This window comes from Cheilinus undulatus, linkage group 21 (genome assembly GCF_018320785.1).
Source record: "Cheilinus undulatus linkage group 21, ASM1832078v1, whole genome shotgun sequence".
In the NCBI taxonomy this organism is placed as follows: Eukaryota; Metazoa; Chordata; class Actinopteri; order Labriformes; family Labridae; genus Cheilinus; species Cheilinus undulatus.
This window is the reverse complement of record NC_054885.1, coordinates 27,262,117-27,278,172: the sequence shown is the minus strand read 5'-3', so window position 1 is coordinate 27,278,172 and position 16,056 is coordinate 27,262,117. Positions and strand designations below refer to the sequence as shown.

Sequence of the window (16,056 nt, the reverse complement as noted above, 5' to 3'; positions counted from 1 at the left end):
CTAATGTGTCTGCTGCTGTTTCCCTTCACTGGTTTTTCAAATGACAGATTCTGTGAAAAACTTTATGATCACGTGGTCCACTTTATTGATTTGAACACAGTAATTACAAATATGTATGATTTAAAAACAAACAATATGTATGACAAAGATTTATTAATGCAAATAACATATTAATAAAAACAAAAAGGAATTTAAAGCTGGTAATGTTAAAGTTTTCTAAACTGATTAGCTCTACTATCAAAAAGACATGGAAACACAAAGGCCTTCTCAGAATGTATGCCAGAGTTCAGTCATCCAAAGTTTAAAATCTCTGTTGACCTGGGTTAATACTTGACACGTGAACTTTCTTTTCAAGCTGACAAGAGATTAAGGCAATCCAGAACGCATGCTCTTCTCATATTACTCAACAGAATACACCATGAAAACAGAGTGTTTCACATGGACATCAAATGACACAAGTGTGTTATTAACAGTGACATGCATGTCAGACTCCCATGAAACACTGTGAACATTTCATTTAGCTGGAAATTATCTCTACAAACTGGGGATATAGCCATTTTATCATCATGATTTATGGTGTATGATATTTTAAATACATTCGTCACAGAAATATTCACAGTAACTAGTATCTAAAGCCATTCTGTGTACAGTCTTGATTACATGAAACCAGTTTTGTTTAAAATGTCAGCTAAAGAATACACAAACATCATTTTAGACAATATATACCCAGTGCTTTTCTAAGAGGTTCTAAATTAATACTTTTTGGTGTCATTTCAATCTTCCAGTACTCCTTCATTTTTGTTCTCCATATGTTTTTTTCTTTCACTGCAAAAAACTTTCACATCAGCTTCCTGTCTGGATGATCAGAGGCACGTCCAGACCGTTGGTGCCTCACCTCTAGGTGTTTGCTCTGAACAAGGTCAAAATGCTGGAGCAGCTCACTGTAATCTATCTGAATGTGAGAGGCACGTTTTGAGACCACTTGATGTTTAGAGTCCATGTACTTGGACTCATCAACAGTCCTCATGAGCTCTGGGTTTGGGACACAGCGCAAACGATGAGAAAGCAGCTGGAAGGCCTGGCTCTGAGGAAGCAGCATCAGCAGGCCGTACAGAGCCTTTATCAGGTAAGGGTTGTTCTCCACATCCAGAAGCTGCAGGCGCAGGTAGGTAAAAATGGGGCTTTCGATGAGCTGGACCAGCTTGTCAACCTCTATAAGGAAGTCTACAGTCACCTCCAGAGCTCCAAACTTTTGGATGAGGTCATAGGCATGTTTGTAGTTCTGGGTAAGGAAACAGAGCGACACAGTAGCCACGGGGTTGTGACACCAAGAGCGATACAGGCAACAAAAAAGAACGCAGCTCTCCTGAGTGTGCAGGTCTTTCAGCTGGTTGCGTAACTGGAAAAGCTCTGCAGAGGTGAGCAGAATGGTGTTGAGTGTTTGAACCATTGTTGAAGCAAATTTGAGGTCCTCCTCCTTCAGCAGGATGTCAGCCATGGAGTGGAAGATGTTCTCTGCATGAAGCAACAGGCAGAGCTGCCTGATGATGAATGCTCCTCTGTTCTCTAGAAGCTTTCTCTCCAGACTGAAACGTTTCAGCAGGTTGATCATGAACTTGTAAAAATAGGAGTTCATACTGGGGGTGGAGGGGGATGAGTCAGCTGGTTTGGAGCCTGCACTGGGTTGCTGCCCTGGCTTGGCACTTTCTGGGACCTTGAGCTCCAGTTTGTTATCAGTGCTGTCACAGGAGCCAACTTGATCAGTTTGGCCAGCAGGAGATGATGCTATCTCGGCTAGCACCTCCAGGTCTTTGAGTATCACTTCATCTGACTCATCAGACAGTGTTTTGAGCAGCATGGGGAATAAGCTGTCTGTGTGGCGGAACATTTTGCGTGGTGTCTTGATGTAGAGGTGGTAGAGCCACTTTAGCACAGCTATGCGAGTCATCATGCCAGTGGAGGAGTCATGCAAGTGCCTATCCAGAACCTGGACAATACCATCCAGGTCCAGAGTCACCTGAGGCCTGTCAGCACTGGCTGGGGTAAAGAAGCTGATATTACTGAGACCCACAGATTCTTGAGATGCATTCAGCATATCATTGCTGTCTGAATCCACCTTAGGCTGTCCTTCCTCCTTAGATGGTGACCCTGTATTTCCACTTTTCTCTTCATCTTCATCCTCATCATCCTCAGGAGTCACAAGTTTCATAAGACTGTGATTACAGGCGCTGGCTGCTTCTTTAGTGTTCTTCTTTCGGTCATCATAGGAAAGGCAGGGTAGCACAGCAGTGAGGATGCCAGAGGAGTAGGGGAGCACTGCTCTACCTGCAAGCTGGATAAACTCTCTCATCCAGGTCATAGCTGTCAGCTGGATCAGGTCATTTGTGAGTTTGGTTTCATCTGCTACCTGGCAGTGGATGACAAGAATGTTGGCCATCTCAGCAAATTTCACACTGGAAGGTGTCTTCTTAATCTCTTTCAAAAACTCTCCCAGCACCACCTCACACATCTTACGGATCTCCTTGCTGTTGTCTCCCAGGATCTGGAAGAGCCCATCTAGGATTTCTGGGAGGTATTCCAGCAAGTTGATGTCTGGCACAGACTCCAGAACATGGATCCAGGAAATTATGAACTGACGAGCATATTGATTATTTGAGTAGATTCTCTCTCTTAGCAGGGGAACAAATGCCACCAGGTCAAACTTGTTACTTTCTGTCACAATGTCCTTCAGCAGTCTGTCCAGAAGTTCAGATCCGCTCTTCACATTGGGGTCAGGGTCTGCCGCAAGCTTGCTGAGACCATCGAACAGCAAGTTGAAGTGGGGTAGCACAGCTCCCCTGGCCACTTTGACAATGTTATAAAGGGCCTCACAGGCATAGTAGCGCAAACGGCTGTCTGAGTCATTGAAACATGTGAGTACAGGCTCGATAAGCTCCTTCAGATACAGACCTGAGTCTTTACCGAGTGCGATTGAGCATGCTGCCAGTCCAATGAGACCCCCTTTCCGACTGTGGGGATGCTGAGAAAGCGCAAACTCCGATGCAAGAATCTGAATGACATGCCTGATTTGAGTTGAGTTGTTCTGAGCGACAAACTCCCGCACCAGCTTCTCAATTTCCAAAGCAGCCACTTTCCTCTTCTCGTACAGTTTGTCATTAAGAGCCCGGACAATGTTGGGCGTCAGCGGGGAAAAGTCCTTCTCCGTGTTCATGGCTGCAGTTGTAGCGTATTTTCTATACTAAAATGCTGTTTGACAAGCGGAAAAAAATCAGCATTTATGTTCATTTATTAAAGAAAACGCTTCGCAAACCAGGAAGTCTTCTAATACAGAGCAGCTGACCACTTACTTCCGCCGGATATACGTCACAGTTGCTACTGTGCTACAATTATTTGAGTCCCATTTTTCGATTCGAGTACTGTTAGCTCAGATTTAGCCACATTAGCTTTTTACACAGCTGTTTTCATTTTGGACTTGAAATTCATTTCACCTTTTGAATATAAATCATACATTTCTTGGGCTGTTAAAGAGGCTTTGTGCAGCTGATATACTTGGATATTAGCGATGTCCAGTCGCCTTTCTTTGAACTCACAGCTCTCCTCCATCATGGAGACAATGGCAAGGTCTGCCCTGTTGGAGGTTTGCAAACTGGTGGATCAAGACTCGGCTGGGCTTCGGTCAGAGTTATGTCAGCTTCAAGCTGCTAATTCAGCCCTGGCGGAGAAAGTGACGAGCCTGGAGTGTGAGCTGACGATTGTGAGGAGCGATTCCCGGAAGATGGGTAAAAGTTCTCGCAGTATAGGAATACAAACTGTTTGCTACACCGACGGTGAGCCTAACGGTACGGATGCTTCATAGTCTGTTAAAAAACCACCAGTACCAGTATAACTCCTGTTTGAACTAGTACGTTTGTTTGTGCTTTAATCATTTGACATTTTTTCAGCGTCTGCATCGCCGACGATAGAGGCGATCTTTGGAAAAGATTGGTGTATCAATCTTTGGAAAGACAGAGACCCAAACAGTTCTGACAGACTCATCACAGAATCACAAAAGATTATTGATAAGGTAAGGAAAGAGGCCATGAATTTATTTTTTGTATATGTGATGTTTAAATGGCAATAAACAACCAGTGTCTTTTAGTCTACAACGTGTCATTGACTATATTTGTGCAAATATTCAAGAGTTTGAATACATATAAAACGCATGTGTTCCTAAATACTGCATCTAGACTCGACATGCATACCAACAAGCACAAGTAAACTAAAGATGCCCTGATCCCGACATATGTCGAGTTATACATTGTTGTGTTCATGTTGTTGACCGGTTAAAAGCAGTATATTCTGGCTGGTCAAGTGTGGAATATAATCCTAATGTTTACTATTATATTTCTTACATTTTAACCAAGCATTATACAAATCATCCATCAAAAGTATATTTACAGCCTAGCTTTGCATTTTAGAATTTCAGATTTTTCCAACCTATCTTTGACCCATAAAGATTTCATAATAACGTTTTAACTGGAATGACAGTCAAAACATTGCCATGGCAAAGAGTCTGAAACCAGTTGCAGTGATTTTGATTTTGATCTGAGTCAGTTTGCGTAATTAATAAAGAGTGTATTCATTTAAAAAAACAAATGCATACACTAGACCAGTCATCATTCCAGTCATGCTTTGCTGCTACATAAAAATATTGCTGCACTGAAACACATTTTAACATGGACTTTTTCCATTTTTCAAGTCTGTGACCCCACCTTCTGACCAAGCTACTGTGACTGACATCAAAGAGAAAGATTGTGTGGAGGATGCTGCCAGCAGCTGCCAGCATGAAACAGTCAGTAAGAAAGGTAAGAGTTAAGGAGCTCTGTGTGACACAAAGAAGTATGGACTGAAGTTTTATCAGTTTTGAATACCTGTTGAATGTGTTCTTTTGTATTTTGATGCAACAGATTGTGGAGAAAGCATGGTTGGAGAACCAGAGCAATCATCAGTTGGCTACTCAGGAGTCAGCAGCTCATCCAGCCTGTCGTTTGATCAAGATGGAGAGAAGGATGTGTCCGAGGAACACTGCTTGCAACTGGTGTCCATTGATAATGCAGAAGAGTCCCTCAGCGCTCATGTCATTTCAATTGATGAGAACAATGATGACGATGATGATGTACAGTTCATTCACGAGAGTCAGCAGGAGCCAAGGATGAATGCTGTAGGCGGGTCCATCTACAAGCAACAGAATTCTGAAAACAGTGCTTTTAACAAAGGTTTACCTTTTGACCTAAACATGATAAATTTTGAAACTGTAAGAGATCCAAACCAAGACAAATTCACATGTGGAATATGTAACAAGACCTTCTTTCACAAGAGCACTCTAACTCTTCATATTAAGACACACAATGAAAACTTTTGCAGCATTTGTAGGCAGTTTTTCCCTCACATATCTGACTATAACACACACACCTGCGTGCCACTGTATTCTTCCAAGACTCTGTCATGTGAGCTGTGTGGTAAGGCCTTCGCAAACCCATCGGCTCTGAGGATTCACTCTGTTGTCCACACTGGAGAGAAACCCTTCAGGTGCAGCTTCTGTGGGAAAGGGTTCACCCAGAAAGGCAATCTTAACTGTCACCTACGTATTCATACTGGAGAGAGACCTTTCTGCTGTGTAAAATGTGGAAAGTCTTTCACACAAAAGGTCAACCTTAAACATCATATGATGTCACACAGAAAAAGTGAGGAAATTAGAAGATCTGAAATTGGGCTGCCAAAAAGCCTAGCGGTTATGTCACACGCCCCATGTCCAGATAATACAGGCCTGGAAATGGGTGGCCTGGGTTCAAGTCTCACCCTCGGAACTTTACCGCATGTCATCCCTCACTCTCTTGTTTCAGATTCTATCAACTCTTCCTCTTCAATAAAGGCATAAAAGACCAAAAATAATCTTTAGGATAATACCTGAATTGCTGCAATCTGTAATGATTGTGTTCATTATCTGTAGCAATGTTCCCTTAGTCATGATGGAATATTTCTAACACTGGTGTTAGGAAATTAATGTTTGTGTGTACTTCTTGCATGTAGTAGTGTAATAGAGTGGCGCATATGATCCATTCTTACCAGTTGTGTATTTATTTAGGCAATAAGCATTTAATTGTTATTGTTTCTTTTTTTCCAAATACACTTTTTGACTTGTAGATGGAATACTGTATGGGATCGAACTCATTATATAAGAACATTTTTTGTAATCTTAACTGAAGTTTCCCTGATCCTGATTAATCTGATTTCTAACAATAAGTTATAATAAATTAAACAGTGTTGGAAATATGTTTATCCCCGTTTTAAGGGGCATGCATGTGTGATCAAAAATAACATTTCAACAGTTTCAGACTTCTTTCTGTGGCAGGGACAATTTACTCAATCAGGTAAGGATAGTTAGGGTCAGGAGATTTTACAGGTCATAAATGTGCTTGGTACAGGTGATTGCTCTGTTTAGGTGTCAAAACAGTTCAGTGTAGAATAAATAGTTATCTTGAACAGAAATGATTAACACTTAAAGGGAACAAGAGTTTTGTACAAATACAATTCCGAACAACAACAACATTTAAACCTGAACTCATTTAATTTGTATGTGTCCTTCATGGAGTAAGATGTTTTAAAGAGATAGGTCTACTTACTGAGGTATTACACATGGGTAATAGAAAGCAGCAAGAGCAGATTTTGGTAATGAGGCAAACAGTAAGTAATTTTACTTGTGTACTGCTGTGAAGAGGTAGTTTTAACGGTTTATGCTACATGTGTGCAAAAATGGACCACTTACTAAAGTCATTCTTTTGGCATTATTTGACAGAAGACTTGTGGTCTGAAATCTGACACTGAGGTAAATCTAAGATGATAAACTATCAATGTGAAACAATGCCATGAATAAAGGGAAGCTTCTTTAGACAAAATACACATCACTCTGCATTAAAGCAAACTGCATGAGTGTCATATTACATTGGACAGCTATTATTCACAATGTAAAAATAACTGATAAAGGCTTGTCAAGATCATCAAAATTGGGAGATGGATCCACTAACAAAAATAATGGCTAAATCCCACCCGTTCCAGTGGTGCACCATAAGAAAATATACTTCCTGAAACCTTGTTTGGATGCTTGACTACTTTGCAGCTTGAAACCTGCCAAACCCACAAAAGTTTTTACAACACTGATACTTTCCATATCAGCAAAAATGTTTGCTTTTCTCCGTTGGGAAGTATCTTGAGTCTTAATTTTTCATCCACATATGATCTTCATAAGAACATTTTGGCACGTGTTGAGCCACTCTGAGCAATACTTGAAAACAAGAAGCCTTTCTGATTAGTCTGACCTCCTACACAAAAATTCAAACTGGGTCTGTTCAGTCAATTAAAACACTGATGGTGATTTAAGCCATATTTGTATGCATAACATTTCCCACAATCCACACAGCTATAAGGTTTTTCTCCTGTGTGTGTTCGGAGGTGTATGTTCAGAGAGCTTTTCTGGGAAAAACTTTTGCCACAGTCCGGACAGCTGTAAGGCTTCTCTCCAGAGTGTACGCGCTGGTGCAGTTTCAGGTACGTTTTCTGTGCAAAGCGCCTTCCACAAACCGAGCAGCAAAACGGCTTCTCGCCAGAGTGTCGCCTTATGTGGACTTTTAAACTGCTCAGATAGTTGAATATTTTCCCACAGAATAAGCATTCGAATCGTTTAGTGGGCTTCATAGGTTTTGGTTGAATGATGAGTTCTTTGGTGGCATTTGTGTGAATATTGTTTGCATAGTCTGAGTATTCGCCAATAGCTGGAGGGGGATTGGTATTGTCCACCAGACTGCCCATCGTGGCATCATCTATTAATTTGTCCATAATAGTTGGCTGTGTGCGTTGTGTTTGACTGTCAGCTGCCATAGGGAAGTTATTTAGTTCCATTGTGTGAAGCTGCAAATCATCAACAGCTCTATGAAGCATGTTGTCCTCCTCAAAAAGTCCAACAACTGTCAAATGAGAATAAACACAGTTAGTACACATTAACAATCAAGGTTATGATGACTCAGTTTTGTCTTTATAGTCCATACTTACTTTTTCTGTTATCTGTGAGCGTCATCTGCTGACCAATGGGGTGATCATCAAACAATTCCTCCTTGATAAAAATAAGATCAGGATCTCTCTCCATCAAGTCCAGAGCCTAACAACAAAGAAATGTGTCAGACAGTTTTAAATATAATGATCATTTCATTAACCTTTACACCTTACTAAGGAAACTATAATACTGGGGAAAATACCAAAAATCATTAATATGCTTCTGAGAGCATGCCCTGGGATAGTTGAGTACTTTGGAGGTCCCAGGCAAAGACCAATCTGAGGCTTTTTCCCAATTTGGTGAAAACAATTATAGGGAGTTAAGAAAATGTTTTCAAGCTGTTTTCAGTAGCAAAGCCAGAAGACCACAGCACATACCCAAAGCTGAACTATAAATACCCAACTTCAGCTTTTAGAGGAGCATCATTATCTAGATCACATCTAAATGTTTTAATATGTCTCTAGGGCCTAATGTAACTTCCAAATCATATAACCTATATGCTTATTATAGGTGAAATATCCATTCTTCCGCCAAATGCATGACTTTTTGCTATTGCAACCCACTTTAACCACTTTTCACCCATGTGTGTCTCTTTTCACCATAATTCAGTTCTTTTCTGTCAGAGTTTTCACAATGTCTTATTCTTTTTATGGCATCCTGATTTGTGCACATTATGGCCTAGCTATGAAGTTCGCAATACTTTCCTAATCATTTAGTTCAGTGTGCCCATCCACATTGTTAGCATTACCAACAGATAATTATTTTAAGGGGTTTCCATTTTAAAGAAGGCTATACTGTACCAAAGCATGACTAAATAGAACTTTTTTTTTGTTAATTTGATAAAAGTGGTTATTATTCAGGTTAAAAATAAAATATGGTTATCACAGCTTGACTTTACAATGGACCATAATTTTGCTGGCCTCTATGGGCCCCCAGTTTGGCTGGGACCCTCCCTTTAATCTACCCTTTATGGCCTTGCTTGCATCCCTACCTATAAATGTATGAAGGACTCTACCTAACTATAATCTACATGTGACAAGTTATTCATTTATTTATTTAATTTGAATGTATTTAACCAGGAAAATCTCACTGAGATAAAGACTTTCATCTACAAGAGTGTCCTGGCCAAGATGGGTGCAGCCAAGCCACATGCATAAAAAAAACAGAGCACAGAGCATTTAAAAAACAGCATAAACCTTGCTATCGAGGTCAACTCCCCTGTGACTTTTCTTATCAAAAACATTGTGTGTGCAATTTTTCCTCTTGGTAACTTATTTAAATGTATAATGTATGCTTTAATCATTGAAAAATAATTTTAGATGTGTACTCATATTTAGTTGTGTACTTTTATTTGATATGCTCCTTTATCAACTATATTTTGAGGCCCCTTGGAGCACAAGGCCCCAGGCAGCTGCCTACCTCTGCCTAATGGTAAAACTTCCACGTGCCTGCCTAACTGGTGAGCATAAGACAATAACAATTTTGATTAGAAAATAGTGAATAGATTACAGACCTGTGGTGCCATACTAGTCATAGCAGTAGGCTCCACTGTGTCTTTCCTATGAGGGGGGAGTTTTTGTTCTTCTCTCCACAAATCCATGCACCAGTCCTTCCCAAACACTCCATCAATAGCTGGAGGATTCTGCTCCTGCCCTGAAAGATGAAGGTAAGACATTGTGACCACCAACACATGGGATTCATGGGTTAATAAAAACCAAGTGAAAATAAATTACAGTTTTAGCGCATAAGAAACATCCACAAACTAACGCCAAGTAGCATGCTACAGCACTTATAATTTCGGACCATCCTGACCTGTGGGGTGTCGGCGGTTGACACAGTTGACATGTGGGGGATAGCTCTGTGCCTCCCTCGCTGCTCTCAGCTGGACCTCCAGTGAATAACACCTCTTCTTTAGCGCCTCATTTTCCGTCTTATGTAGAGATATCTCGGTGTGAAGGACGGAAGAGCATTCATCAGCTAGGTTGCCTATTTCAACCAAAGCTGCCTTCATTAGCTTATCCAGGACAGCGGCTAACTGCGACCGAAAATTTCGGTTTGTAGCGTCGCACATATTTTACGGTACCGAGGAAATATACAACGAATATTTGGAAAGATTCCCTCAGTAATGACGTTACTCTTTCTTGTTCTGTATGTTATATAGCTGTGCCGCAAGGGTTTATGGGAAAATAGTCTGCTTGCCTATGGAAGGCTCTGCTATACTGAGACCTACATCGCTTCTGATTGGCCAGAACTACTTGCTTTCCTGGGATGCCATGTTGATGTTAATATATAGTTCTATCTTTATTAAGGATAGATAGAAAGATAGATAGATAGATAGACAGATAGGCATCTGTTGAAAAAACTTTATTGATCACATATATTTTATTCAAACCACATAGCATTTACAGTCTGTTTTAAGTTGTTCCATTTATGAATGTTGTACTAAAAGTAGGTGCACTAGATTCAGTACCAAACATGTTCAAACTAGGGTCAAGATGTACAGCAAGGTGTTTTTTCAGATTACAGTTCTTTGTAAATCCCTTACCACATTTGATACAAACAAAAGGTTTTTCTCCGGTGTGTGTGCGTTGATGCATATCAAGAGTGCATTTCTGAATAAAGCCCTTTCCACAAATAGGACAGCGGTATGGCTTCTCCCCAGTGTGGGTGCGCTGGTGTGTATACAGGTGTCCTTTTTGTGCATATCTCTTTCCACACAGTGTGCACCTAAAAGGTTTCTCTCCTGTGTGACTTCTCTGATGTATTTCAAGCTGGCTAAAGCATCTGAAACCTTTGCCACACTGCAGACAGCCAAATCTCTTAGCAGCAGAGTTCCTTAGGTTGTGAAGCTTTGTGTTTCTAAGCACACTTGAGCTTTGGGAGGCAACATTTTGAGCAGAGGTTTTTTCAGCCTCAACCGTTGTGTGTGCAGATCTAAGCTGTGGATTCCACTCTGTCTCCTTCCTTCCTGGTCTTGAGGGAGGTGACTGGTTAGCTATATTCACAAAGCAAGAAAACAGGTGCTGTGGGTGATCTGCAGCAGGTTTTGAATGATGTATGCCATCTGGAGTCTTCTGGGTATCTAGGAGTGCTTCCTGTCCTGTTAACAGCATACAAGGGGGGTAACATTTTCACAGTCTTCCCAAAAAAGTTGTCCATGTTTGAACACTTTACAATACTATTTCTAGACCACATATTGCTGATTATAACAGTGCATCGTCAAACCATAGTACATTTAAGCTTTCCCAATCTTCTGAAAATAGTTGACAATATTTTTTTACTTACTATTTTCATTAGTTCTTTCTTGTTCAGTGTCTCCATTGTTCAACTCTGGCGGCTCTTCCTTAACCATGATCAACTCAGTCTCCCCATTGGGTGGACTAGGGGCCTAATAAGAAAAACAATAGGTAGATACTGTAACTTTAAAAAAGAGAGACAATTTCCTTAAATGGCTTCTTGATTACTGCTGGACTTACCTCAGCTACAGTAGGCTCTTCAATTTGATGCAAACTGCTTCTCTCGTTGGAAGAAGTTATCCTTTCCAAGCGACCCTCACTAGGAAAAGTAAACACATTGGACAATGTGAATGTCACAGAAAAGGTTATGATAATAATGTAGTTGTAGTGCTCGTAAAATTCAGACACCGCTTATAAGTGACGAGATGAAACTGGCCTACCTTTTTATTGCAGGTCTAGTCCTCTCAGACGCAAACATCCCGTCCTCGGAACCATCCCTCACCATGCATGCTGAAGCGACTGCGTCCTGCCTTCCCCCCTGTGCCATGTAGAGCAATTTCTCCATCAGCTGGAGTTTCTCAGTGAGAGAGGCTATCTCGTTTCGTCCTCGATTTATCTCTATTTTCAGCATCTTTGACTCAATGTCGACCAGTTTGCTTATTTCAATCACAGCTGTTTTGGATAACGCGTCCATGATGGAGATGAGCTGTGTCTGGAAAGAAAAGACCGTCGACATGGTTGCCTAGTTTCTGTCGATAGTCAAGATTTAAGCGGACGACTTGTTGCAGTCTAGTGGTCTTGCACAATTACTGATAGCCTAAATATTGTTACGACGTAATGTACGACACAACTGTAATGTGCATGTTCACTACGCGTGAGTCTCTGCAAAACTCAAGGGGTTGAATAGTAGAGTGTCACCACATATCGGCTAGGAGGAAGTATCGCCACCCTTTAAAAAGTAAGATATTGACTTATACTAATGACAGTATTTAAATGTTTACTCTATCGTGCCAATTAGTCGTTATAAATTTGCTCGAATACACGGAGGTCTTCTCTTCTTTCCACTTTGTCACTTGTTCGCTGGTGTTTGTCGGCGAAACTACTTATTCCTATTGCCTACATTAACCATAAAGCAATGCGGTCTGAACCTAGAATATTATTGGTTGGTGGGATCTCATTTCAGGAAGTATTTCGAAAAATTGCTTTTGCCGACTGAAAACCCTCCTCATGACTCTCAACTCTTGAGATTCACCGAAGGTAAAGTATTTTACATCAATGTTGTTGTAGTTCTTGTGAGAATTGTTCAAATTGGTGAAGAAATAAAGCAATGCGCATTTCTTCAAAAGTACCACGAAGAGCTTGTGCAGTAATCCCCCAAGAGCTGGGATTTGTAGCGTTTGCTCACACTTTGTACATAAACACTGATAAAATAACAGTATTAAACATATTTATGTAAAATGATTTAAAGTAGGGCTGTTCATTTACCAACACAAGCAGTATATTTGTGGACTGCAAATGAGGAATCATGATGACTTGCTAATTTATTGTTTCTGTAACTTCCTTGTGCATTTCTCAACCCAGTTTCTCTCCCCCCTTTCTCTGCCCAGTAACCTGTTTTATTCAGACGGCTGTGTCATGGCTGGTAGAAGAGTCGTGGTCTTCCCCTCCTCAGTGGAGCTTGGGCCAGTGCTGGCCCATCTGGTGATATCACGTGCTGAAAAGGCCATTACCTCTCGGGGCAGGTTCACCCTGGGGCTCTCTGGAGGAAGCCTTGTGTCCATGCTCAGCAAAGAGCTGCTTTCTCTGCCAGACCTGGACTGTAGCAAGTGGTTAGTTGGTTTCTGTGACGAGCGACTGGTTCCATCTGATGATCCTGAAAGCACCTATGGACTGTACAAGGTATCTGGTCAGAAGCGTTTGTCTATCATTGATAATTTACTTCAATTCAGTTCAACTCAGTCGCTGTCCTGTTTGTGGAAATGACTTCACTTTGTATATTAGATAAAATCTAGGCTTTGTTTCCTCCGCTTCCTCTCCAGGCTCAGTTGTTTTCCAAGGTCAACATCCCTGATAGTGGGATCTTAGCCATAGACTCCTCTATGCCTGTGAACCAGTGTGCTGAGGACTACACACAGAAATTGAAAGAGGTGCGATGTCTGTCACAGTTTAGTTTTGTTTTACATTTTAATATTAAGCTGAGTGTTAACTGGATTGTTTGTATTTTTTCAAACACACAGGCCTTCCCTGGTGAAGAGATTCCAGTGTTTGACATGTTACTGCTGGGTATGGGCCCTGATGGACACACTTGTTCCCTCTTCCCAGACCACCCTCTCCTGGAGGTTAGGGCTGTGTTTTAGTGAATTTAACAGGCATTTAGGCAGAATATGTTATATTCTTGCTGTAATGAAAGATGTTCCTGAGTTTTCACCAAGCACATCTGATACTTTAGAGTTGGATCACTTGATCAAAGTGATAAGTGATGTGTACCTCTCTAATTAGTAAAACTTAATGCTGAAAATGTTTAACTGTTTTACTTTATTTTAGGGATGTCTACCGGTTTGCAACTGGTTATTAAACTCCACAGCCAATGTCACTCTTTAATGTTTTTGTTAACTTGCCAGTCCAGAAATATGACTTTTTTGGTAACACATTATTTAATTTAGTTTTGGCTACTAATTAAGGTCTTGGGGCATGTTGGTAGCTACTCTGGATGTAGATCCTGATTTACAGCTCTTCAAGAGAAATATGGGTTTCACATGTAAAGACACACCCTTTACTATGTATGGATCAATTATATGTTCTGATCTAAGTGAAACTTGGACTTTGTGGTCCCTGACGTTTGATCCTTACTACATGTTTCTGATGAAATCTGACTCGTGTTGTATCATATTGACAGTAACTACCTCCTCGAGGGTTTTAGGTCTCACATTGTCACTCTTTTGGTGACTGTTTTTATAACACATGAAAGATGACTGGGTTTCTGGTGTACCCTATATTCAGGAAACTGAGAAGATTGTGGCCCCCATCAGTGATTCTCCCAAACCACCACCACAGCGTGTGACAATGACTTTTCCAATTGTAAACTCTGCACGCTGTGTGGCTTTTGTATCTACAGGAGGAAGTAAAGCACCAGTTTTGAAGGTAAAGTTTTAAGACATTTTTAGACCAAAAAAAAAAAAAAATCAAAATTATTTCCTGATACACTGCAACTTAGAATATATGTAGACGCAAACCCCAGTAAATGTAACAAATGCCATTTTCTTGCAGGAAGTCCTGGAGGGTAGAGAAGGACCAGCTTTTCCAGCAGCTCGTGTAGTGCCGACAAACGGAGAGCTGTTCTGGCTTGTTGATGACCCTGCAGCTGCCTCCTTAACTATCAATGTAGAGAGGCCAGGCTTAGGAGCAAAACTGTAGCACTGTCTACCTGCTGAATGCAGGTAGACAGTGCTACATTGGTGTGTATACTTGAATGATGTGACTGGAAAAAGTACACTGCATTCCTCCTTTCATTTTAAGGCACTGCTGGTTTATAGGTAAGACAGAAAAATATGATAGAGTGTGAAATAAATAAAACTCACAGGGGAGACCCCTGTTAAGCTCAGCATTACATTTAGCATTTATTTTACTGAGGTTGTGTATGTGTTAGAGCAGTGGTTCCCAACGTCTTCTCCTTAGGGTCCCCCCCTACTCATATTTGAGAAAAGCTAACCCCCCCATGACCCACTTGGAAAAAAGAATCATCAATTTAATTATTTTGATTGAAAAAAATCCCAACATAAAATAACTATATACACTTGCTCAACAAGAGATCTAAACTATCCATTATTACAACAGTTTATAATGGCCACTCTAGAAAAAATAATAAAGAGGATCTGTTAATTTTTAAGACTTTAAAAGTTGTAAGTGTACATGAACCACATCAGAAGTTTTGAGACTATAAAGTCAAAAGTCCAGCCACTGTTTTCAGTTATGTTTCTCTTAAAAAGGTTTTATTGTACGCTGTTACAAATTTACAATTTTGACAACTTGACATTTTTTATGTCTACCTCTTATACTTGGAAATGTTCCCTTTTTTTCTTGTAAATCTGAAGCTCTTAGTTTGATTTCTTGTAAATAAATGACTTTATATGCTCAAAAATTAGGAGGATTTTTTCTTCCAAAAATGTGACTATTTTTGCTTAAAATGAATAGATTCTCTCCATTTTTTCACCTTTTAGGTAGGCCCCAATGCATTATGTTTCGACTCATGGTTATAAAAAAAATGCATGGATACAAATTAATGTGACACCTACAACAGACACTGTCCCCCTGAGATCTTTGCCGGTCCCCTAGGGGTACCTGGACCCCGGGTTGGAAACCATTGTGCTAGAGCTCTACATTTATGTGCGCAGGTCAGCAAAAATGTTTGTGTGTTTAAAATATTTCTTAGAACAGTTAAGAAAATTAGATTAATCAAATGTACAAATAATTTTTAGTATTTGGACCAAACACTTGACAAGGTTCCTTATGGATAGACTGTAAAATGTGTATTCTTTGTCACCCCTCAAATGCCTACATCTTGTTTGAAATATGAAGGCTATTCATGCAATGATACTGTAAATCAAGATTCTTCAGCCATTACACGTTTTAATAGAAATAAAGAAAACCTTGATTAAACGTTGATTTTGTGATGCCTCTACATAAATGGTTGCTAGTCCATCCCCTTTAAGATCCTTGACACATCCCACCCCTTTA

At 40.4% G+C, this 16,056-nt stretch overlaps 5 protein-coding genes across 7 annotated transcripts; 2 read left to right on the top strand and 3 right to left on the bottom strand.

Moving 5' to 3' along the window:
* Window positions 1-78: 78 nt before the first annotated feature.
* Window positions 79-3,337, bottom strand: vac14 (vac14 homolog (S. cerevisiae)). The gene has a single exon (XM_041778493.1). It carries the CDS (start codon window positions 3,209-3,211, stop codon window positions 839-841), a length of 2,373 nt encoding a protein of 790 aa, XP_041634427.1. The 5' UTR covers window positions 3,212-3,337; the 3' UTR covers window positions 79-838.
* Window positions 3,338-3,400: 63 nt separating this feature from the next.
* Window positions 3,401-5,917, top strand: LOC121529493 (zinc finger protein 54-like). 2 transcript variants are annotated; one of them, XM_041817398.1, is made up of 4 exons: window positions 3,401-3,827; window positions 3,942-4,063; window positions 4,739-4,844; window positions 4,947-5,917. In XM_041817398.1, exons 1-4 carry the CDS (start codon window positions 3,563-3,565, stop codon window positions 5,915-5,917), a joined length of 1,464 nt encoding a protein of 487 aa, XP_041673332.1. In that variant the 5' UTR covers window positions 3,401-3,562. The 2 variants fall into 2 exon arrangements, with proteins under 2 accessions (XP_041673332.1, XP_041673331.1); XM_041817397.1 differs by having other exon boundaries at window positions 3,401-3,839.
* A 1,465-nt stretch (window positions 5,918-7,382) lies between these two features.
* On the bottom strand, window positions 7,383-10,237 carry LOC121529495 (zinc finger protein 239-like). Its single transcript, XM_041817400.1, has 4 exons — window positions 9,899-10,237; window positions 9,600-9,739; window positions 8,086-8,191; window positions 7,383-8,000 (listed from the first exon to the last, which is right to left on the bottom strand). The coding sequence occupies exons 1-4, from the start codon at window positions 10,155-10,157 to the stop codon at window positions 7,390-7,392; spliced, it is 1,116 nt and encodes a 371-aa protein (XP_041673334.1). The 5' UTR covers window positions 10,158-10,237; the 3' UTR covers window positions 7,383-7,389.
* pgls (6-phosphogluconolactonase) lies at window positions 9,734-15,982 on the top strand. 2 transcript variants are annotated; one of them, XM_041817401.1, is made up of 7 exons: window positions 12,154-12,280; window positions 12,506-12,579; window positions 12,930-13,221; window positions 13,362-13,469; window positions 13,560-13,661; window positions 14,323-14,463; window positions 14,590-15,982. In XM_041817401.1, the coding sequence occupies exons 3-7, from the start codon at window positions 12,958-12,960 to the stop codon at window positions 14,734-14,736; spliced, it is 762 nt and encodes a 253-aa protein (XP_041673335.1). In that variant the 5' UTR covers window positions 12,154-12,280; window positions 12,506-12,579; window positions 12,930-12,957; the 3' UTR covers window positions 14,737-15,982. The 2 variants fall into 2 exon arrangements, with proteins under 2 accessions (XP_041673336.1, XP_041673335.1); XM_041817402.1 differs by lacking the exons at window positions 12,154-12,280; window positions 12,506-12,579 and adding an exon at window positions 9,734-9,752.
* On the bottom strand, window positions 10,436-12,058 carry LOC121529494 (zinc finger protein 572-like). Its single transcript, XM_041817399.1, has 4 exons — window positions 11,763-12,058; window positions 11,563-11,641; window positions 11,372-11,474; window positions 10,436-11,186 (listed from the first exon to the last, which is right to left on the bottom strand). Exons 1-4 carry the CDS (start codon window positions 12,056-12,058, stop codon window positions 10,501-10,503), a joined length of 1,164 nt encoding a protein of 387 aa, XP_041673333.1. The 3' UTR covers window positions 10,436-10,500.
* Window positions 15,983-16,056: the final 74 nt, after the last annotated feature.